The following is a 24,541-nucleotide window of genomic DNA, read 5'->3' as shown; positions in this document are numbered from 1 at the left end:
TTATGTCGCTTTGGCTGTCCTGGAACCTGCTCTGTGGACCTAGCTGGCCTTGAACTCACAGAGACCTGCCTCCCTTTGCCTCCCAAGTGCTGAGATTAAAGGTGGTCACTACTGTCACCTGGCTTCAGCCACTCTGCTTTCAAACATTGCCTTCCTCTGTCACTGTGTCCCCAGGCCTGGTGCCCAGGAACTATGTACCAGGAACAATTCACTAACAACAAGCAGTGACCCGCCTTTCCCTATCAAGTCTCCTAAGCTTCAAGCCATATCTAAGAGCCTCACCAGGGAGTCAAAGCTGCCAGTAGGGAAATTTAAACCATAAAGCAAGATTCTTGGCATACAATGGATTTTCCCCCTTTAGAGCCATGGGCGCTGTGGGCACGCCTTCTGTTCTTGCCTTTTGTGCTTTTCCTCCTGCAGGCTCCCACATGCTTGCTGGTTTCGTGGCAGGTCCTAGCTCATCTCCAGTGACACAGGCTCCTATTCCTGAAGCTGCTTTGGGGTATCTTTAGACACTGCCACAGCTTCTAACCACTTCCTGGATAGAAAGTCTGTCCGAATGGCTGTTGTGGAAAGGCAGAGAGACAGTACACTAGGATGTCCCCATGACTGGACTCCAGCCATGACTTTCTGGGAACTTTGTATTAACCTGCCAATCTCAAGATCCATCTTCGCTTCCCTTTGAAAGGACTCAGGTGTGTATACATGAATGATGATGATGATGATGTCGTGTGCCACCATGTATACATAGAGATTAGAGAATAACTTTGGGGAGCTGGTTCTTTTCCACCCTACATTCTGGCATCAAACCTACATCACCTTGTACAGCAAGGGACTTTACCCACTGACCAATCTTGCTGGCCCCCGCTGTCCAATTTTCAACCATTTGTTTGGCCAACAGATACTGAGAGGATACCGTGGTTATGGCACTGACCCAACAGATATGGTCTTTGTGCTCAGAGCCCAACCAAGGAAGAAAGGGCAGCTATCATGCCATGCAGCAGAGCATGCTGTGTGGAAGCAGCGCCCTCCTGCTCACCGCTGGCTCCTCTCTAGAGTGCACTCCTTCCACCTAGATCAGGCCCCACTCACTGAGCCCAGGGTGCCATTCTGGAGCAGATCTTGTACAGATCAGTACAGATGATTCATGCCAGCCATTGGGCCCTGTAGGCAAGAGGAGCTGAGTGTAGGGAACGCCTGGTGATAAACCACAGTCATGACACGGGTAGGGCTTCTTGGCTGCCGAGGGGCACTTTGTCCTGTTTACCCAGATTATGGCTATGAGAGCTGGATAGGAATTCCCGCCCTGCCTCACTTGAGTTTGAAGCTTCTCTTGCTGTTAGCTCTGGCTCTTTTTGGAGGCGGGCACTCCGGGGCACACAAAAGTATGTCCCACAGTGCTTTCCATGGCTAAAGCAGAAGAAAAGGGGAACAGATTGGGAGAAAATCTGACGGAGTGCTAAATGGAGGAAGGCAGATGTGTGCACACAAACACACCTGTCCTGGGGAGAACAAGGCAGTGAAGTGCTAACCAAGGTAACTAGGATAGAGGGGGGAGATGTCCCAGGATGGAAAATCTTAGGCAAGTCAGCCAACCTCAGAGCCACAGAACCATGCCAAGGCAACACAAGGTAAACTGGGTGTGGTGGCACACACCTGTAACCCCGGTATTCAAGAGGACAGGAGCGGCAGTTGGAGGTCAGCCTGGGCCACATCCTACAGCACACACCACTGCCCCTCTGCAAACAGACTCGTCAGAGTTGACCACTAATAAATGTGTTTGTGATGTGGGACCTGGGGCTAGTGGTGTACCTTCACTTGGACTCATTCCCGACCTCGTCTTTGAAAGTTTCATGACTAAAGCATATGGCTCAGTGGGAGAAATGCAGCAGGGTAGAGAAGAACTCCCCCTCCAGCTGCCTGTCCAGGAGGGCTGACCCAGGGACAGGGTGAAAGAGGCTAGCTTCACTCACTGGGGAGAGAGATGGCCGTAGCAGAATGGCTTAGGAGCAGCCCTTTCCTAGTCTCAGGCAACTGCTCTACATGGGGTCTCATTTCTTTCTGTTAGGGTATGCTCTGTGACATTGTCTCTGTCCTTCCTCACCTACCCAAGGCGTTCTCTGATTGGCTTTAATAAAATTCTGATGGCTAATTAGCTAGGCAGGAAGTTGAAGGTGGGACTTCCTGGGAGGGTGAAAGGAACTCTGGGAAAAGGGAGGAGGAAAGCCCTTTAGCCAGGAGACATGGGGGTGGCAGACATGATCACAGGCCTGGAAGGTAGCTAACCAGGTGGCTGCGTGGGCTAGATGGCCAGGTTAACTCACCAGAGCCAGGTGAGCGTCGGCCCAGCTGAGGCCTAAGGCTCTGAAATATTAAAGGTCTCCGTGTGGCCATTTGGGAAAAGGCTGGGGGTTACAGAATAATTGCCACCTATCAATTTCCAGCATTAATATATAGAGAATAATATTTACTCTATAATTAGCAGCCAAAGAGGCACCATTTGTAGATGTTTAGTCCAGTTCTTCTCAGCCCCATGCTCCTAGAAATAAGACTAAGACTCAAAATGTACTTGCAAAGACCTTGTCCATATAGCTAGGCTCTGCTGTCTTCACATCAGAAATTATCCCCTTTATTTAACCTGCATTCTCCCACGGGGCTGGTTATCTATGCTCAGGTACCATTGTATGTCTCATCGCCCGTGCCTGGTTCTGTCCCAGAATTCTTTCTGCCTCCTGGATGTCCCTATTCTATTCTACCATTTCCTATAGGTTTTGATACATCCATACAATACATTCTCTCTACATCTTTGCCCATGGTTGAAGTTTCTTGTATCCCACATCTTCAAGGTGACCACGACAGTAGAGGTGTAGCAGCCTACTTCCCATGTCACCCAGGCCTCCCTGCCATTCTTCCAGAATAAGCACACACCACACTACCAGCCTTGTATCAGGAAGCACTTACCAGAAGTGTTTAATCATCACAAAAGCTTGGGAAGCCATGGTGGGGCTACCCTCAGGGAGGATAGGGGGACTCTGGATTGAGACCATCTGTTATTTTCCTTCTCCCTCCCCACCAGCAGGGAGGTCAGACACAGGAACTGCGTTTTGCCCGCTTCTGTAGTTCACAGTGCCCCTCCCTGCCTCTCACTAGCTGCTTCTGCAGATGTCCTTGTCCCTTTCTGGTCCTAGTGGTACCCAAGGTCTTTTCAGAAAAGCAAGAACTTGGTTAGGAGGCCTGGAAAGGCTTCTGTGTGCCCCTCTGTCCCTCTGTCATTCTGCCTGTTCAGGAGGGTTGACCAGAGTCTGGAGTCAGGCAATGACATCTTCTTTTTTTTCCGTGGCTGGGGATTGAACCCAGGACCTTGCGCTTCCTAGGCAAGCGCTCTACCACTGAGCCAAATCCCCAACCCCGCAATGACATCTTCTAAGTCATGCTCACTCTCCCTCAGCCTGGACAGGTCACTGTAAGGGGAGGTGGCTGCTTGTCCTGGCAATTTAGCCAACCTGTTTTAGAGAAACTGAGGCTTCTAAGAACAGCCTGCAATTCTGAAAGAGGCTAAGGTTAGTCTTCAGCTGAAGTTTCAAGGAGGAAACCCTAGTGGATGAAGAGGGCTGGGAGTAACTGCAAATGCTCTTGTCCTCAGGGCCCAGCCTCCTCTCCTGCACTCCCATCCTCCACAGGGTCTGTAAACAAAAGCCTATTGAAAGGAGCAGGCCTAGAGAAAGGCACTCTATGGCTCTAGTTTTCACAGCACCAGCCAGGGAGCCCCAGGCACTCAGGCAGGCTACAGTGTAGGAAGGAAAGGGGCTCTTTGCCAGCACTGTCAGATCCTGCCACTAGCTGGAGGGAGGCAGAGTTCCTACCCCGCCCCAATTCCAGTGGGAGACCATCAGGAGCCGTCAGGAGTGGGTGTCCGTAGGCCAGCTGTTCCAGCTGCGCCTTCTACCTGAGCTTCAAGGGTGGAGCAAGACTGGCTCAGAGTCCCACCTTCTTCCCTTCTCCCCCACAAACTTCTGGGGTTTAGAGAACCAGACAGCACCAGATGTCCAAGGAGAAGGCCAAGTGGCTGGGGCTGTTTTGCACATCCTGTCCTACCACGGCAGAAAGACTGGCCTTTATCCCTCCTGAGGACCTGTAGGGAGGACTGGCCCAGTGGAGGTCAGATTGGCAAGAAGAAAAGCAGACAGTAGGGAGGCTTCTACTTCACGTAAACACGGTAGCGGTGTTTCTTGTCAGACCACCACGGTCTGCTGCAGGCACACAATGGTTGAGATGATGAGATGAGATTCAGATCCTGTTGTCTGGAATTCCAGCACTAAGACTGGAATGGAGGCTACAGGGTAGGAGGTCTGCTGAGGGTCTGATGCGTTTCCTAGTGCAGGGAAGAGGCCATGTTCTTGGCACAGGACCAGATGGGTGGGCATCTGAAGGTCCCGCCCACCAATACCCTGCAGCTCAAGAGATCACACAGTTGCTGGCCTTGGTGACGCTGGAGCTTCCTCTACCTGTGGAGACAGGGTGCAGACGTGAAGGGCATAAGTAACAAATCCAACCTTGAACCATCTATGAGTTTAGTGTTCAGGGCTAATACCTCTCTTCTAAGCTGCTGATCTGGAATCCAGGTCAACAGGAAGCCCAGGAAAAGCAAAGGTCCTATCTACTTCAATGGCCTCACCATGATCAGAGGATCTCCATGATTGGAGACACCAAGTGATCCAGGTCTCCTGAACAAAACAGACAGGGACTCCAGAGCCAGCCACCAATGACTTAAAGATTCCTGATACTAGCAGCTAAATGTTGTAGACAGCTTCATGATCTCAAAGTGAAATCAAAGGCACTCACAGGGATCTTCAAGGAGGGTATGGGGTAGCAAGGATGAATGCCAGAACCATTTACTGCTGAGCTGAAGCAAGCAGTTGTCCTGTTCCTGATTGGTCAGAGCCGACCCTGGCCTTCTAGTTCAGCCTCAGGTCATCTACCACTCAGGTAGCTGAATTATAGAAGGGTCCTGGGGAGGGCTTCTCCGGCCTTTCTACCTCCTCCATAATCCTAGGAAAAGGTACCAGCAGCAGTTGTTTTTTTTTTTCTTTTCTTTTCTTTCTTTTTTTTTTTTTTTTGGAGCTGGGGACCAAACCCAGGGCCTTGCGCTTGCTAGGCAAGCACTCTACCACTGAGCTAAATCCCCAACCCAGGTACCAGCAGTTTTCATGATTGAACCCTGCTCTGAACTCTGGGGAAGGGGAGCTGTGAGGCAGCTCTGACACCTCTGGCTGGCCCTGGAGGCAGAGTCTACTTCCTCAGAATGCCTGCTGGCCGCTTTTCCCAGGTGGAAGTCACTGTGTTACTTCCTGCCTATTCCCCCCTATACAATAAAGGCAATCTCCCTGGCACTCACACCACCTTCTGTATCACTTCAACTGTGAATTTAATTAAGGTGACACTGCCTCTTGTGAGTTGTAGTAGCAGGAGAGGCACTGGGCAGAGGCTAGACTAGGCAGGGCTGCTTCAGCCTCTTTTGAGTCCCCATGCTTTTCAAAGGCCACAGTGCCCAGGCCTGCTGTCTGTGCTCCACTAGACACTGCCTCATTGGGGCTACAATGAACTCATACCTCAGGACCTATTGCAAAAAACTGCCTGAGCCCCTCCCTCCTGGGTGTCCCCCTAGACTCAGGCAGATGACTGCCTAGGGGGAGGTAGAACAGGAAACCAGCAGCAGCCTTCTTTGGTGACTCTGAAGGCTGTGTCTGGTATGGCTCTGTGAGTCATTAAATTCTACCACCCTGGAGCCCCTTGCTGTAGCAGCAACAGCGGATGCATAGTTCCCACTTCCTCTCCTCAGTGGCTTTTTATGTTTGCTTTGGCCCAGTAAGCAGATACCCAGTACCTCCCCAGAAGCAGTAGCATTTTGGAGGCAGGTAAGCCAAAGCAATCTCTGGATCCAGGAACGGGGCAGGAGTGTGTCAAGGGCACAGGAGCACCGACAGAGCCTGTGCCCTGCCAGCTCTTATCCAGAGAAGCTGGTCTTTAGCAGGACCTGACCCTTTGGTTTACAGGGTTGGGTGCTAGCCTGAAACTGTCCCTCAGGGTTCACTGTCGTGACTCTGACAGAGAAACAGGCTTGAGGGAATGTGTCCCATCATTTCTTCCATGTTCATTTTACTAGGAATCTGCCAAGGGCAGGTGCCTCAGACCCATACAGATTGATGTGGAAGAATTATACCAACCACCCAAGCTATTTCTTTTTATAAACTATGTCAGTAGGATGGTGAATGGCCCAAAGAAGACTTATGGGAGAAAGCCAAGCTGAAAAGGATTAGTACTGCTGAGCAGTGGTGGCCACACCTCCAGTCCCAGCACTTGGGAGGCAGAAGCAGGTGAGTCTCTGAGTTCAAGACCAGCCTGATCTACAGAGCAAGTTCCAGGTTACAAGAAACCCTGTCTCAAACAAACAAAGCAAACCAGAAAACTAAACCAACCCAAAACAAAAGAGGCTCACTGGCCTGAAGCCTGGGAGGACGACTGAGGAGCAGCAGGGATGGGATGAGGCTTGCAAGAATGGCAATGAGAGAGGACTGGGAATGCTGCAGTCTAGGGCATATGGATGACAGCCAGCAGGAAGCTACCTCAGAAGGGGCAGCAGCAGCAATACAGAAAGTCACAACAGCGCTGTGATGACAGTAGGTCCCCTCTTTTTATAGTGTTTAGGGTTTCACATTCTTTTTATCTAGATATTCTTCCCACGATGTTCATGTGTCCATCTGAGGCTGTGCGCGTGTTCCTTAACCAACGAAGCATCCCCTGAGCACCCTGTATAACAGTGACAACACTTCCTGCCTTCAACTGTCTCAAGGTAATGGGCACCACAAGAAAGGCCTTTTGTTCATTCCATTCCCTGCTTAATTTACAACGGTGCCCCACAGAACAAACGCTTCAAAACTGTATTCTTGTTGGACAAAACAAGTCGGCAGTGGCTAGATATTTGGAGTTCAGACGAACATAAACAGTGCTGAGTGAAGCCAGCTTACCTACCACCTTACTGAGAGAGTGGGCAGAGGCCCAGGCAGCCTCAGAGGAACTGGGAAGGACAGCAGAGCTGACCTGAAGAAACGACTCAGCAGCTAAGAACACTGTGACTCTTTCAGAGGACCTGAATTCAGTTCACAGCACCACATGGTAGGTCACAAACACCTGTAACTCCAGTTTCAGGGGACACAATGCCTCCTCTTGAACCATAAAGGCACCAGGCATGCATGTAGTGCACATATATACGTGCGGACAATACACACACACACACACACACACACACACACACACACACACACACACACGTAAGATAACAGACGTGAACAGTACAGCTGCCTCATCGCTGGAGCAGTTAGCTTACCTTAGCCACATGACCAGCACCCCCTGCTGGTCACAGGACCCAGAACAATCAGATCTGACTACAGGTTCCACACACACGGGCTGAGGTCTAACCCATGCTCCTCAGAAGCAACACTTGAGTGATAGTCCCGATGTGGCCACAGATCCTCAGCCCTGGAAGCACTTCCCCACCAGTCCACCCTCATGAGGACTCAGATTTCCAGGAAGGACATCAAAAACCACTATCCCCAAAGGGCAACACGGAAAAGCCTGAAGTTCCCAAACCCAGGACCCTAGTAGCCATAACTCTAAAATCAGAGATGGTACCACGGGCCTTCTGATCTCTAAAGACACTGGGAGATGATAATGTCTCTGACCTTCTGGGGAGAGCTGCAGCTGCTTTGAGGTGTCTGGGAGCAGAGCCGATGCTGCCTTCTCCTCACAGCCTGTCTGTGGACACAGGGGTTGGTCCTTCTGGAGTACAAGAACTGTTCACGGGACACCACCATCCCAGAAACACTTGCAAACCCACCTGAGTTCTGAGTGACAGAATTTCACAGTATGTCTCTTTAACACTTGAAAACTACTGCTCATTTTCCAACTAGGATCCCCTAGGAGTCCAAGAACAGCACCTAGAACTCCCTCCGCAAATCTAGTGACCTCCGAGGGCAGAGCTTTGTCTGAATCTCCTGTAACAAACTCCATTGGTGCTGGTCTGAAGATCCCCCTGTATTGGAGAGCTCTGTGGGGGAAACCAAGGCTGCCATTCAAAATGCAGATATCTCCTTCGGTGCTTCCTGACCTGCTAATGACTCTGTGACCACGTGGTGTAACCAGGGAAGGTCTTCTTCCACTGATGCACTGGGGCCATTGTACTCTAAGCTAACACGAGTGTTGGAGACACCGAAATCCACTATTTCATTACATGAATGTCTCTGATACTGGCATTACTGTGCTATGCTTCTGATTTAATTCAGTGTTTAATTTTAAATACTTGGCAGTGGGATTGGTTAAAAGATAAACGGGATCTTCATGGCAACAGCTGTAACAAGAGCTTTGGTTTCCAAAGCTTTTTTTTTTTTTTTTTTTTTTTTTTTTTTGTCAGCACTGCCGGTATTCCACATTTTGCTGAACGCCATCCATCCCACCCCTTAGTTTTTACCTATATGGCGTCGAGTGTAAATTTAGTTGACTAAAGCCTGTTTCATAGTGTTTTTTTTTTAAATGCAGATTTCTGAGCCCAGCCTAGCAGTGCAGACTCTATAGACAGGGTTTTTAAACAAGGATGCCCCTGGCTGTGCCTTCCTGAGACTCCAGAAATCTCCCCAGAGAGCCTGTATGGGCGCAGGTGGCAAGTGGCCAGGAAGGCAGCAGCTAATAGCAGTGCAGGGGCACGGTTTAGAAAAAAAGAAAAATCAGCAAAGGACATGTCAGCCACTAGAGGGGGCTCTGGGTCTTCAAACTGCCAGGCTGATTCCATTATGCCCCTCCACCCCCAGCCCCAAAGGAGGCAATTCTGTGAGATTCTCCCCAGGGCCACACCTGGGTTTGCAAAAATTTGCATGCTGTTTGACAACTATATACTTCTTATCAAGCAATTTTACAGGCTGTCAGCTCTCGGCTTTTCCTATCTTTCTCTCTTTCGCCCACCCTGTCATCCACCCACATTCTCTTTGACAAGAGGGTGCAAAGACAGATAGGACAGTCAGCATCAACTCAGAGGGACCTCAGAAGCCCTCCCCAGCTTACCCCTCTAGAAGAGACAGCCCAGAGGAGGGGAAGCAGCAGTCGCACTACCACTGTTGCCGCTGAATGCTCCCTATGGGGAAGGGATTCCTTCCCTGGCTTCGATCCTTCTCTGAGGAAGAAGCTGAAATGGTTCCAATCCAACTCAAGCCCCAGCTCTCCCAGGATTGGGGCCCATGCTGTGTTGTGAGGTGTGTAGTCTGGCTGCTCAGTGGCTACCACCTCGAGAAGGGAACCAAGGCCTCTCAGCCTAGGGCCTGGGGTTAGAGAAAGTGTAGGAAGGGCCTTTGGAAGGAGAAACTCTGCCTTTGAGCAAGAATGAAACAGGGGCTAGGGGTCTTAGAGAGCTGGGATTTCAGGGCCATGATGAGGGTGGCAGGGTGTGTGTGTGTGTGTGTGTGTGTGTGTGTGTGTGTGTGTGTGTGTGTGTGTGCGTGCGTGCGTGCGCCCGTATTGCCACCTCAATGTTCTCCCCAGGGATGACGCTGGACACACTTCAGACTTTCCTATGTTGTGCCAGCCACTCCTACCCAGCCCTTCTGCTCAGGGGGCCAGGTGCTGTGGAGCTGGAGCTCCCGAAACTGCACACATAGTGGGTCTGTTTGTTGGCTCCAGAGCACCACGTACAAATGCTCAGAGACAGGCAGCAGTGGCAAACTCTAACTGCCCGAGTCATCTAAGCAGGGGAATCTGACACCAGAGGCAGCAGGAAGGGACAAGACAATAGGCTTTGCGTTTCTATGGAAACAGTACCTCAGGGTGAGGGGCAAGGGAAGAGAATGCTTCCACCTCACTTCAGTCAGGAGTTGGGAAGCAGCCCCTTTGTGGTTGGGCTCACCCCCTCCTCTTTCTTGCCAGGTGTTCACCATGGCAACCCTCCTTCCAAATAAGAGGCCCAGCACGTCAGCATCTGGTGCTGGGGAGCCAGGGAGGCCCAAGGGGAATGGGAATGAGGGACCAACCACTCCTCCTCTGACAGGAAGAGGTCCAGGCCTGGCTCTGAATCCGGCTTACAGTCATTTTCCATGTCCAGCACTGAATGTGCTTCCCCCAGTCTCCACCTGCCTCTTGACTCAGGCATCATGAGGGTGAGGGGAAGGGAAGTACCCATGCAGAACCTGGCCTGCCTCACTGCTCAGAAAGTGTGGGCCCACTGGAGCCAGGAAGGGGTGCTCTGGTGCTCATCCTGTGTCACATCCTAGAGACCCCCAGACCTGCTCTAAAAGGCAGCCATACCCCTGGGTGCAACAGGACATGATGACATGACGCACTTCTAACCAGGAGGAAAGTGGTGCTTTTCCTGCTTTAGGTCCTTGACTGGGTCAAACCAGACCCCTGAGTACTTGCATCCTGGGAGCCCCTGGGCTGCTCAGGACAGACAATCCACAGTCAGGATTCTCATAGTGGGCCAGCCAGGACGCTCACTTCTAATCATTGCAAAGCCATAAAGGAAACATCCCAACAGAGTCCTTCTAACTGGGGGATGCTGTTACTGCCAGACTCCCGAAGATCATAACAGACTGCTCCAGAGAAAGAGAAAAAAGACAGGACTTCAAGGAGATCCTGGAGAGATGGTTAGAAAAGATGTCATCACATCACCAATCTCTCCCAGAGGGCAAATCCACCTTTCAAACAGACATGGGGAAAACCGTTCTAAGGATTATCACAGACACTGGAAGCTGAGTCAGGGCAGCAGTCGGGCCAGGTAAAGCTGAGGTCTGATCAGGTCCTGATGACAGCAAGGAATAGGGTGGCCAGAAAGAGCCCTGGACTCTATTATAACAGAAACACTTGTCACACTTCCTTCTTTTCCTGAGATCCCATGAAGGTGATCTGAAAACCATGGAGGTTAAGAGTCCTTGAAGGCCATCCCATGCCCACTGCTGTGCTCAACACTAAGCAAGCCACATATCACTCTTCCCTCTGAGAGGCCAGGAATCTGAAACTGCGACCTGCAGTGACTTGCCCTGGGTCACCAGGTTCAGTGATCAGAGAGACCAGGAATGGAGGCCCTTCTGACCCAGGAGCACCTTTCTGCTTCCTGCCAGCAAACTGTACCTGTAGCTGGGAGGCAGACAGTCCGTAAGGGCCATGCGTGTGGCCAGGAGCTCACCTGATATATTGGCCATGGAACCCTCATTGTGCCTCTTTCCCAGCTGAAACTCCACATCAGTAAAAGTCTCAGTGGAAGGGGAGCCGGCCATGCTGCTGTGCACTGTGGGCCTCTTTACTCGACGGCTGAAGAACCTGCTGCTGAAGCGTCTGCTCTCCTTGGCTGGGGTGGCCTCTCCATTGGCAGCTTCTCCCTTGCCATTCTGGGGGAGTGCCTCTCGGGATTTGTGCCTCAGGTCTGTGTGTGCATAAGAGGTTGTCTTGCCATCATTAGGTTTCGGCAATCTTGGGATAATGGGGTCCACTGTGGGCAAAACCTGCTCTACTGTGACCAGGTCATTCAGAAAGCTCTCCAGACGCCGGGCAGACTCACCACCGCCACTGCCCTCCTCCTGTCCCTCTGGGTTGCCACCAGCATCCCGCTGCTGCCGGGCTGCCCAACGCATCATTTCTCCGGGAGGAGGGCGGGTGCCTGCCACTAAGGCATACTTGGGGTTGATAAGCTTTCGAGCTACAGTGGAGGAGTAGTTGAGGCCAATCCTTCCTGCCAGTCCCAGGTGCTGGTGCAAGTTTACTTCCTCAGAGATGGCATACAGCTCCCGAAACTCTATGTCAAAGGGCTCCACGTTCTGTCCTGTCAGGAGCAAGAGGAGATTCCTGTCCACATAGGAGGAGCTCCAGGTAAAGCTGGGGATAGAAAAACAGAGACATGGATGGGCCCAGACCTCTCCAGTGTCCTACCAGTAGCTCCTTCAACACTCCCACTGCCCAGCCTCAACCTGCCCTGTGGGCACACTGCCTGATATCTGGAGAAAGGTGCCTCTTGCCCTCACACTGGACTATTCTCCTTTCACCAGGTTAAATTCTCCTTTCCTTTCCTTCCCATGGGGCTTGAGAAGTCAGACCGGATCCACATCTACCCTGTCCTGTATAATGTGGCTCATAGGACCTAAGGTAGGCCATGCCACCGGGGGTTCGTAATGAAATAGCCAGCAATTCATACCTGGTACAGACACACGCAATGCACACGGACTAACCTGCATCTGTTAGCTTGCTGATCGCTCCCAGAGTGCACAGCATCTGCGAAACTCATACTTTGACTCAGATAATCCACTCATTGCCACCATGTGCTCCAGACTCACCTTGCTTTTCACGTTTCCAGAGGGGAGAGATGACTCATACACAGGTTCTCATGTACCTGGTACTTTGCTTTTCAATTCAAATTCTGGAGTCATCTCTCTGTGCCACATCTGTAGCAGTTGGAATAAAAATGGTCCCCATAGCCTCGTCTGTTTGAATGCTTAATTAGGACTGTGGCCTTCTTGTAGGAGGTGTGCCACTGTGGATGGGCTTTGAAGTTTCAAAAACCCATGTTATTCCCACTTCACTGTCTTTGCCGTGTGTGTGGACAAGATGTAAGATCCAGCACCATGCCTGCTACCGTGCTCCCTGCTATGATGGTCATGAACTCTAACCCTCTGGATCCATGACCCCCCAAACTAAAGCTTTCTTTTAAGTCACCTTGGTCATGGTGTTTGGTCACAGGAATAGAAAAGTAACTAAGACAACATCTTACATCTCTTTCCCAGATCTTGTCCTTTCTACTTCTTGCTTATCGCACCCAAAAACCAGCCTCAAAGTACAACCAACCGGCTGCCAGAGAAGCACAACAAGCCAGCAATGCTTAATGCCTAGAAGAGTTGATCCTCTATCTGGAATAACTAATCTGTCAACAGAAAGTCTGAGGAAAGGAACTGGCCTCTTAAAACACACAACCATGGAAGCTCCAGGCTAGCATGCTCCCGATTAACAACTACCATGAACACAGGTCCCCTGGGCCCTCCCTTGACACGGCCCAACAGACCTGTAAGATCCGGTGGCTACTTTGTCCCCATCGACCATCAGGAACTTTGATGACAACGTCCCCTTGATCTTCCCCATGGGCATGTAGAACCCAACTCCTGTCACAGAGCGGACACGGATGTTCTGTTGAGGAGAAAGACATATCACCCTGTTTTGGGAGGTCTCAGGGCTCTGTACCAAGGCCTTGCTTTGGGAGGGGTCCATAGACCCTTACTACTGCCTGAGTCTTTCCAAAAGTCTCTGCTTGTTTTAGCTTTACATATTTTATTTTGAACAAGAGAGTTCTTGCTTGAAGTTTCCCACAGAGAGCTACAGCCTTGTGGTGAACCTAGCAGTGAAGTCAGTGATTCTATGGACAGACCGCCCCAGGGCTGGCCCAGCTGCCTCCTTCAGCCTCAGCAGCTCTAGGACAACATTTAGGATATATAAGTAGGCAGTTACAAGGTCCTGAATCTTGGCTTCACATAGAAGGAAAAATCTTGGGATCTTGAAGTTCAGTCTGAGCCCCTGAGCTTGGGAGGAGACAGGAGGAGGGCCCACAACCTGTCCCAGTGGTGAACTCACCCGAATGCGGAAGTCTGCGAGCTCTAGGCCCTGACACATCTCCAAAAAGAATTTCACTCCACCCTCATCCAGGATAATGTATACAGGGACCCGGCGCTTAGAGGCAGCATCCACAATGTCTTGGAATATATCCCCATCAGTGAAAAGGTCCATGACCACAGCAATGACCTGGGCAGAGAAGGTGGTGCTGAGACATGTTGTGACTGACACATGTTCTGAGACACGCCTGCCCAGAGGGGACCACCTTGCTTTGGGGCAACTGATGGCCAAGGGTCAAAAACCCTACCTGCCACCACTTCTAGATTCTTCAAAATTCTACCCACATTTTAGAGCAGACAGAGTTCAGGTGAGGGCTGAGGGTGTAGGTTCTGCTGCAGGAACTTCATTCCGGATGAACCCCAGTCTAATCTGGAAATTTCCAGAACTCTTCAAAAGCCATATCAGAAGAGGACTGGGAGTCTGGAAAGAACTGCCCCCGCTACTCCAGGGAAAGAGCCGACGGGAGGAGATGCTATGGCAGAGGTGCAAGGGATCCATCAGCCTCAGATCTGCATGGACAGCAGGCCTGGGCACTCTATCTCCCAGCAGCTGGACAGAGTCTTGGATATCTCCAATGCTGTCACTGGTAGACCCAGAGTTGGCCAGGTACCCCTGACCTCTGATGTTCAGCATGTCCCCCAGCCCCCTCAACCCATCATCAAACTAAGAACAGTGCTCAGGAACCCTCACAAAAAACATCCTTGCTTTGTCTCTCGAAGCAGAGGTACTTTTTTGCCCCAGGGAAGACCTAACGAGCTGCTTCTATTTTTCTGCCCAAGCCATCCCCCTATCCCAGCCCTAAGGGTTTTCCTGTGGGCTCCTAACACTGTAGACCTGTAGAGTCACAACTTTCTATTTATATAACCTTGGGCAAGACACTAGACTCAGTAAGCCTTCTTCCTCATCTGCAAAGTGGAGATGCCTGGTACTTTATACGTTTGCCATGAGAAACAGAGACAAGGCATGTGAGATGCTACACACCCTAGTACAGAGTAAGTGCTCAGTCACAGTACTTTAAACACACAGACTCTTCAGCCGGGCCAACTCCATACCTGGCTCATCAGTACTACAGACTCCTTGGCAGAAAAGTGGAGCTAACCATGGCACCTACCTCAGTGTGTTGATGACTCAACACACACATTAACACTGGGAGCCATGCTGGGCTTCTCTCACCTACAATTCTGTCACTGCATGTCAGCGTCATCACACTGTAGCTCACCATGAGTCAGCCTTTGTGGCCTCCCTGTTCCCCCACTTCCCTCAATATCACTTACTGCCCTCCCCAGCTCTTTCATTTGCCAATCATTAACATCCACAGGGTGGTGACTGGGCCCCCATAGGCACGGTGAGGATCTAGAGACTGATAAGTTACAATTGCTACAAGGATGATAAGACACTTATACACAGTAACTACAGCGTAAGGTGAAGGAGATAAAGGCCTTAAGACTTGCACAGGTGACAAGTGATGTGCAGGGAGAGAGGCAGGCACTGCTTCCAGCCAGGCAGGGGGGGAATAAAACAAGCATTGCAGCCATTAGGATGTCCTAGGGAGGGAGCAGGTGAGGACTAAGTGGGGAACTTGGCTGGGCCCCCTGGCAAGGAGCACCCCAGCAGAACAGAAAGAGAATGTGCCTTTCTTGCTTTGAGGAACCCACACCATGAAAATTTTTGACAAAAGGCACAGCTCCAGCAAAGACACACGAAGCACCATGGTCCTTAACTTACATGAACTTGGCCGGGCCACAGAGAGCAGATATTTGGTGTAATACCATTCTGGATGTTTCTATGACGGTATATTTTGGGCTTCAAATAAGCAGACTCTCTTTTTTTTTTTTTTTTCCGGAGCTGGGGACCGAACCCAGGGCCTGTGCTCGCTAGGCAAGCGCTCTACCGCTGAGCTAAATCCCCAACCCCAGCAGACTCTCTTCTATTGGGTGTGGGGGGCATCTCCAATCAGTCCAAGGCCTTCCTAGACAAAGACTGGCTTCTCCTGAACAGGAAGAAATTCTGCAAGCCTCACGCCTCTGAACTTGGACTACGACTCCCCGCTAGCTTTCTCCCCCTTGCATACCCGGAGGTTGTAGACTTTAGTCTAAAAAGTAATCTCTGTAGCCAGGTGTGGTGCATGTCTGTAACACTAGCACTTGGAAAGTGGAAGCAAGAATCAGGCGGCAACGTCGTCAGCATGGTCGGCACAGTCACAAACATGCAAAGACAGACAGACAGACAGACAGACACAGACACAGACACAGAGACACACACACACACATACACACACACACACACACACACACACACACACACACAGAGCAGATTCTGAGCACTCATGGGGAACTTTTCTAATCTGATTCTTCACAACCACTCTGTTGGGAGGGACTGTGATTCCCACTTTGAAATCAAGGAAAGTAAATGCACAGGATCCAAGAACATGCCCAAGGTAATACATGGCAAAGCAAGAAGCAGGGCCGTCTGTCCTTAGACCACTTTTCACTGCTGCATGATATCTTAGAAACACCAAAAAAACCTATTCCTGGAGAGGACTAAAGTCAGACAAATATCAGAGAGAGACTAACAGACGGGAGAGATACAAACAAAAGGCAGAATGAAAAGAAGAATTAACCTCAGATATGGTGAGATCTAAGGAGCAGTGCGGCATGAGCCAGGTGTGCTGGGAGAACTGTCTAGACTCAAGTGTGGGCTATGAGACAGTAGAACCACAGCAGGCCAAGCACCCGGGCCGCCTCTTGGATCTCAGCACAGGTCTATAAAGGAAGAGGGAAACAGACACTCTCTGCCCCCTTGGGAATCAAAGAGTTGGCAACAATGTCAGTGTCTTTCTTTGGGAGAAGATAAGAAAGAGGTGTAGGGCAGGGCGTTCCGTTGCTGACTGAGGCAGTGATGGGCTCCAAGTTCAGACCCTAACTCTTCCCTAAGACTTAGTTTATTCGTATCTGTGTGGATCTAAATGTGCACCACATCCATACAAGTGCAGGAGGAAGCCAGCCAGAGCCCAGGATCTTCTGGAACTGGAGTTACAGGCGCTTGTGAAGTCTGATGTGGGTGCTGGGAACAGAACCCAAGTCTTCTGCAAGAGCAGAAGCAAGGTGTCCTTACCCGCTGAGCCATCTCTCCAGATAGTTCTTCTCAAAAGAATGGTGGCTCATTTCTGTAATTCTAGTCTTAGGATGCACACAGGAGATCAGGAATTCAAGGTCATCCTTCGCTACAAAGCAAGTTGCAGGACAGCCTAGTCTACAAGAGGCACCGTCTCAATATACAGATTCAAAATGTTGTGGCAAAATCTATAGCCTAATATGAGTAGTCTTTTTTTTTTTTTTCTTTTTTCTTTTCCTTCGGAGCTGGGGACCAAACTCAGGGCCTTGCGCTTGCTAGGCAAGTGCTCGACCACTGAGCTAAATCACCAACCCCAATATGAGTAGTCTTATGATACTGCATATTTTTCTAGAATATAAACATGTCCAAGGACTTATACTGAGCACAGGAGAGAGGGATGAGGAAGAAATGAGGGAGGGGAATGGGAGAGGGCCTTTGATGGACTGATAACAGTAGTCTACTATGTAGACTGTATGTATACATAGTAGAACTATGGAATATGTCAGTTCTTTTGCTTACAAGGCCAACCAGTCAAAACAGATGCCCAAGTCCCCAGTGGGACTGATACAGTCTGGTGTGGGTGTGTAAGGGAAGGGTACGGTGGCCTTTGCGGAGGAGGTACATGGTCCCTCAGAGAGTGGACACAATCTTGGTGGCCTGAGTTTGAACCCAGAACCCACATAAAGGTGGACAGAGAAAAAGCCTCCTTCTCATGCCAGTGCTGACTGAGGCCACAGTCCACTGCTTTCTCTCATTTCTAAACTGTTTCCAGTGTCCACCTCAGAGTCATTTCGTGCCACCCAGGGCTGCTGGCCACCACCTGAGAATGTGAAAGACAGAAAGTCCCGAGGACTAGCTTGCAGGAGGCTGGGTCTTAGACACCCTGGTGAGAGTCAGCCATCTGTATCACTACCAATTAAACAATGAAATATCTGGAGTAGGGAAAAAATCAATTGTGCACTGACTCTGGCAATCTAGTTGTGGAGGGGTGATAATCACCCTGTGCTCTGGTCTCAGAGGGCCCCTGCTTGACATTTATCCTCAGCATCAAGCCCCGGAAAACCAACTCCCGACCCCTCCCCTGCAGCACTGAATGTGCCCAGATTCTCTATGCCAAGTCTAATGTCAAGGCTTCCGGTGAAGACAGAGGTTGAGGTTGACAAAAATCAACAAATAAATAAACGTAATTTAAAAATAAAGTAAAATAAAATATTTACAACAGACCCAGAATCAGGGAAACAGATTTGGTCAGGAGAGAAAATCACGGCCCCTTCTGGCTGGCGCTGCATTCAGCATCCTTCACCTGGTTACCTACCGAAGCAGCAGAGAGAGAGGTTAATTCGAGCTGGCAGTTGTTTAGAAGCTGTCGCAGGCATGCTGGCAAAGAGGCTCTGATGCTGCAGGACTCCTCATGGGGTGTTTCCATAGCTCATCATCTCCTCCTTTGATAGCCTGCCCAGGCAGCGGGGCGGGGGAGAGGGAGGAGGAGTGGGAGGGAGGGTGTTAGGGAGCCCTGGGATGCCCTTCTCTCTGCCATTCAACTTTAACGACTCCTCTAGCTTTCCAGCTTCTTTCCTTAATTGCCATCAGAGAAGAAGAGATGAGGAGGGTTCTGCCTTGCCCTGCGGCCCCTGTATGTTTAGATGACCCAGGCTACAGAAGGCTCTGACAGATGTTCACATATACAGAGCTGCTGGCTGCTGGGATATAGCCCCTAGCCTGCTCCACGGGCACTTCCAAATTCAACATACTTCCAGTCACAGACGAAGCCAGGTCTGGCTTTTCCTCCCCATGGATCAAATCCTATCAGTCCTCAGCCTCACGGTGCTCCATGAACCCTCTTCTGGGTCACTAACCTCTTGGTGTTTTCGTGAATACTTTTACCCTAGCACAGGACCCTCTGTCTCTTGTTTAACTTCTGGAGTAGCTTTGTGGCTGGCCCCTTCTGTCCCCTCTGCCCTCTGATTCCCCCATGGTCTAAAACAAGGCTGATTAACCAGTTGGTCCCATTACCTTCAAAGGGTTCAAACTTTTAAGAGTCCTGGCATCAGCAGAGCCCATTAGTGGGGCTCACCTCTGCCATCTGTTCCGGGTCATTCAGAAGGGCCTACAGTAACCGTAACCCGGGACCTCTCTGTTGCACGAGACAACTGGGGCACTGCATTGTGGCACTTTAGGGGATTAACAGCATCTTCGGTGTTTACTTGCTGGTCCCAGCAGCATTACCCCAGGGATGAAAACCAAGTATTTCCAACGATAGACAAGTAAGTAAATGTCCCCCAGAGTGTGTGATGTCACACGGCTCAGCTTCTTCTATTTCTGAACCTTTCATAACCAATGAAGCATCTATACAGCTTCCAAACCTCCAAGAATTTCCTGAGTCCCTCCTCTCGGAAATGTTAACCATACTCTGCTGCCTGCCCATCTGTATTCTAAGCAAACAACAAAAGGCTCTGGGCACTCCAGTGTAATATCTGTCTGTCATCTCTCTGTCCCCTCTCAGACTGGGCTTCTGACAGCAAGCGCCAGCAGATTCCTTTCAGAATTTCTACCTTTGCAAAGAGCTTGGACAGGCTATTCTCCATATCTAAATGGCGATGTCTCTATCTGGTGTGCGTGGCTTCAGCTTTGCAGTGCTCTTCATTTCATCAACGACAAGGCGCGAGGGAAAGACACGGGGTAAGATTTTGGTGAGGTGGTTTGGCTGCAGTTCTTCCTCAGGGGCAGAGAGGACAATGCTTAGGCTCAGCAGCCGCTCACAAGCCTGCTGGCTCTGCTTTCACCTTGCTCACCAAAGACCCTGAAGGAGGACCCAGCCCTAACTCAGAACAATACCTATCCAAGGGGCAGAGCTCCTACATCATGGAAACCAGGCCAGGAGGCAGGGCCTTCCCCAGCACACACAGCAAGTGCCTTTGTGCAACCCCAAAAGGCAGCCTTTTCTCTAAGACAGCACTCGGGGTCAGGAGTGTGAGCATTTGCATGCCCGCCCCCACGAAGCCGCTTGACCCTGTCTACATGCAGGGTGCCACTGTATTTGGCCCCTACGTTCAGAAATATTTCAAACTCAAGACTCTCTGAGAGTCACGGAGAGAATCAGATGGCAATTAGCCCAGTTGCAATGTTCAAGTCATCCAGAGGGACTAAAAACTGGGACTAAAAAGCTCAGGGTTCTGACCCCAGGCTCGGGGTTTTTCTGTATTAGGAGTTGTTACCCACACAGGGCATATGGACATAACGAGCTACAGAACCTAGTCACCTGAGGGAACACAGAACCAGGATGCCAATGGAGACTGTGGGTAGAGACAGATAACACAATTCTCCCCCAAGCTTCCCCAGCTCACATGATATGGAATAAAGGCTCTGCTCCGTGGGCAGGCATAGATGCAGGTACCTGTAAGATCACAATCATTGCCGTTTCCCCACAGAGGGAAACCAACCAGCTGCTGACCTCAGATGTATGCTGGTGAAAGCCACTTCTCTTAGTGGAGGAAGAGAAAAGAGCTGGGGGTGCTTTAGCCCTGTCTGAACCTGGGGCTCACCTTTCAGCCCACACGCCTGCCTTGCAGGACTGTTGTGAGTTTGGATAAGATCCTGACTGAACTTCCAAGATGACCTGTGCAGTTAGGCGGCATCATTAAGTTCACTTCACTATCAGGCTAACTCCCCACACCTTTAGCCTTCTGGTTAAGACAGGCAGAACCTGGGCAAACAGGTCCAGCTGCTGCCTCCCAGAATAGCCACCAGTCTGGTTATTCTACATGGGTGGGAGGTTGGTTTGTTAGGGTTCAGAGAGCAGTCCTTCCCCTCTCTTCCCACTGCTGAGGGCCATGCTGGCTGCGTCTGACCAAATAGCCTGTACTCAAACACCTTTGACTGTGGAATCCTGTTCTGTGCTATCTCTCAAGAAGTCAAAGTTTACAGGGCAGCATTCAGAGTTACCAGCTTTTAGCAAGTAAAGAATCACTGGGAGCCATGCCCAGGATGGGAGGGGATGGGAGAGGGTGCTGTTCAGAATGTGGATTCCATGACCCAAAGATTATGATACCTGGGTCCCAAGAAAAATACATCAGATCAGCACCCTTCCCCTCCCACAGATGGTTTGAGTGCAAAGTGGGTGGATTGCCCAGAGTGAAGGCTGGTGTTTGGAAGAGAATATATAACCCCAAGGCAGGAAGCCTTTCTGCTGTGTGGCTTTGGGCCATTTACTCATTGTTAAAGGAGAAGGACACATCTTCACAGGGCTCTTCTGTTGTGTGTGTGTGTGGCACAGTTAAGAAGCTTCCAGAGTGCGGAAATGGTTCTCCTCTGGTCACCAACACTGCAGAAGGCTCCACCTGAGTGAGGAGCAGCTTTGACCATTTCCGTAACCTAGGGCAGCCACTTATAGATGTGGTAGAGACGACCAGGCTAGCCCCAGGAGGAAGGGATTCAGGCTGCAGGACCTCACACAAGAGCACTCCCCAACCTGAACCACAACCTCTTTTGTTTCCTTCCACCCTGGCCTAAATCTCCATAGTCCAGAAGTACAGTAGGGAAGACAGGCTTTGGAAGTGGGAGCTGCATATCGGCTGTGAGATAGAGACACATTGCTTAATTTCTCTGACACCCATCTGGAAAATGTGGCTATTTCATGGTCCTTAGAAAAGAAATGCAATACTGTCTGGACAGAATTGCGTATGGTATCTGCCCTAGAGGGCCTCCCTCCGCCCTTCCTCCTTGATGGGGTCTGACACACCAAGTTCTCAGCATTGACTAACTGGATACTAGCTTACCCTGTCCTGGTCATTCTCCCTCCCTGCACATGGTTCTTATAAAACAACCGAATTGTGCCCTATCTTGACCCAACTACTCCAGGGCCCCCAACTGCCTACAGAACCAAGCCATAGTCCCTCAGACTGGCTGAAGGTATTCCACACTTCCTGTAGCCAAAGCAAGCTTGTTCTCCACCCCCACCCCCACCCCCGCCCCATCCACACCACCACAATAAGTTCACAGAGATGATTCTGCTCTCCACTCACTGGAGCAGGCTAGGGACATTATACCTCAACTCAGCCTATCAACACTCTGTCCATGTGGTGACAATCCTGCTCCATCCAAGCCCGTTTGTCCCTTACAGAGGCGTTCCGGGACCATTCTCTGTCCCTAGTCCCCAGTGCAGTATGCAGCTTCCCTTGGGTGTATGTCTGCCAGGCCTATACCTGTCAGCATGCTGGTGTTTCCATGTGCACACAGCAAACGTGCTAAGCGGGGGATCTCCACACAGGGGACTCCCTCGGGAGCGGAGGATGTGGTTTGGGCCAAATTCTACCCACCAAGAAGGCAGAACCAAAGCCAGGCTTTCAACAAGGCCCTGTTCCCTGTGTGGCTGCCAGGCTGCCGCCACCCCACCAGTGGGACTCCTGAGCTTTGTCAGCCTCAGCTTCCAGCTGTCTGGAGCCCTGTTACAATGTTTTGGGCTCACTAATTAGGCATCATTAAACAGGAGGCCCCCTGGTTGCACTGGCAGACACAGGAAGCCAACAGTGCCCAGGCAGGCCACTTCCTCTCCAGACTCTTCAGCCTCAAGTGCAGAGCCCTGTCTGTGCTCCTGCAGGGTGGAGCTCACTGCTGGAACTCACTTCCTACTCATCTACTATGGCATCTGTACTGACACAAGGGGACACGCAAGCTGGCTCTCTAGGGAACGTATATACCCACATGAGCGAGACCAACTCATTCACCCACCATGGAGCACACCTGACCTGCTAGGACGTTGAGTGCAGCAATTCTGCCTAGGATCTTAGGCCAGCTTTCCTCTGCCCCAAGGCATGCTTCTGGGATGACTTCCCCTGCACTAAGTTGGTGTTAATTAGTGAAAATGATCTAATGCAAGCTCATTTTAACATTAGCTTAAAGCCAAACATAATTAGGAAGATAAATCAGCTACTAAAAAAAAAAATCCAATGAAGATACACAAACGAGTTTTCGGATCATCCACTAGTCTAGGTTATGTCCTTGTACCGGAGGCCCTGTGCAAGGCACGGAGAGCTAGGCACAGGGAGCTAGGCAGGGAGAGCTAGGCAGGGAGAGCTAGGCAGGGAGAGCTAGGCAGGGAGAGCTAGGCACAGGGAGCTAGGCAGGGAGAGCTAGGCACAGGGAGCTAGGCACAGGGAGCTAGGCAGGGAGAGCTAGGCAGGGAGAGCTAGGCAGGGAGAGCTAGGCACATCTCAAGAAATGCCTGATTAGGTGCTTCCTGATGGACCTGCCAGAGTGGGCCAACAGTTGAAGGTTGGCCTGGAAGGTTCTGAGAAGCAGCAGGAGTGATCTGAGGTCACTGTCAGGTGATATGGCCTTGGGAGGGCTTCCCCAGAGAGATGGGGTGTGTAAAGGGAGATGCCTGACTGGAGTAAGGGGGTAGACTCGGGGAGGGGCTGGCAGGTGAAGGCAGTCAGGCCATAAACTTGGAGGGGAGCTGTCAACTCACAGTGCTCAAGGCCTTCAGCCTTACACACAGCCCACTCACCGCCTGCCCTGTCCTGCACAAACAGCTGACTTAGGCTTCAGTGAGCCTTGGCTCACTGGGAACTCAGTAGACATAGGCAAGCCTACTCTCAGGCTCATGTCAGTTACCATCCGGTTCCACTACTGACCAGCAGTGTGACCTCATCCTCTCTGACCCTCCGTTCCCTCAGCTATAAAATAGTCAATTGCTGGACTGTTATTGCATAGTCTAAAGGGCTGTTGGGCTGGAGATGTAGTTTAGTGAGTGAAGCTTGTTCCCAGCACACACAGCCCCGGGCTGGATCTTCAGCATTGCAAAAACCAAATATCTAGCTTAAGTACCCAATAAATAATAGCTATCAATACCATATCCCCACATGCCATTCCTCACTGTATCTTCTTTTGGCCTCACCCATTAGAGACCTAGGCAAGGCTCACATTAATTCACCTGTCAATTTCTGGTAACTGGCACATAATAAGACACACTGAGTGGCAGTGCCAATGGGGGATTCTCTGGACAGTGAAAACCCCTTGGGAGGAGAAGCTAAAGTCTTCCCCACTCTGCCCTCCAGGAGCTACAGAAAGGAGGAGTCCTGGTCTCACCTTCTAACCCACCACACAACTAACAGAGAGAGAGAGAGAGAGAGAGAGAGAGAGAGAGAGAGAGAGAGAGAGAGAAAGAGAGAGAGAGAGACTGACTTATCCAGAGCCTCCCACGTGCCCAGCACAACGATGGCCAGCCAGCAAACAGTATCCAGGGTGAGAGTACAGATCATCAGGAAGCTGGGCCAGAGACACTGATCATTAGAAAGCCATCGGCCCTCTTCCAGAGCTAAAATTCTGGGATCATTAGCAAGTGAGGACTCCATGGAGTTCAGAGAAGGAAAGGGAAATCTGGAGAAAGCCAGAGCTCCAAGTAAGGCTGACTGCTCAGTGTACCTGAGGAGTTGGGGTAGGGGATACCTAGGGTATGCTAGTCAATGCCAGGAGCCAGGGCAGGCAGTTAGCCCTGCAAGACCTCTGTTCTTTTCCCTGCTTTCTCCCAGCTCAGATTGGCGGCTAGCCCCAGAACAGGCTCGGCTTTGTACACTCCATGAGGAGGAAGGGCTGGCCAGCAGCCAGCCAAACGGGGGCAGCATCCTGAGGGCTGAGAATGTGGAGGGGGAGGGGCGTTAGTATGGGAATTCCTAAAAGGGTCCTTGCCTTTTAGAGAAATCACAAGACCAGGGGCTACATCCCCAAAGAGGACGATATGGAG

At 50.8% G+C, this 24,541-nt stretch overlaps 1 protein-coding gene across 2 annotated transcripts in view; it reads right to left on the bottom strand.

The window, feature by feature from the left end:
- Positions 1 to 2,941: 2,941 nt before the first annotated feature.
- Fam83f (family with sequence similarity 83, member F) overlaps positions 2,942 to 24,541 on the bottom strand; it is a 29,285-nt gene continuing 7,685 nt past the window's right edge. The window contains exons 1-5 of one of the 2 annotated variants that reach the window (XM_039079276.1): positions 18,116 to 21,740; positions 13,648 to 13,815; positions 13,085 to 13,206; positions 11,222 to 11,907; positions 2,942 to 4,505 (exon numbers count right to left, since the gene is read on the bottom strand). In XM_039079276.1, the coding sequence (XP_038935204.1) occupies positions 4,456 to 4,505; positions 11,222 to 11,907; positions 13,085 to 13,206; positions 13,648 to 13,815; positions 18,116 to 18,226 (1,137 nt within the window). In that variant the 5' untranslated portion in view covers positions 18,227 to 21,740 and the 3' untranslated portion in view covers positions 2,942 to 4,455. Of the gene's footprint in view, positions 4,506 to 11,221; positions 11,908 to 13,084; positions 13,207 to 13,647; positions 13,816 to 18,115; positions 21,741 to 24,541 lie in introns of those variants that run through there. The other variant, NM_001130502.1, reaches the window with a different exon arrangement.

Source organism: Rattus norvegicus, chromosome 7 (assembly GCF_036323735.1).
Source record: "Rattus norvegicus strain BN/NHsdMcwi chromosome 7, GRCr8, whole genome shotgun sequence".
Lineage (NCBI taxonomy): Eukaryota > Metazoa > Chordata > Mammalia > Rodentia > Muridae > Rattus > Rattus norvegicus.
This window is presented reverse-complemented; position numbering and strand designations above follow the sequence as displayed.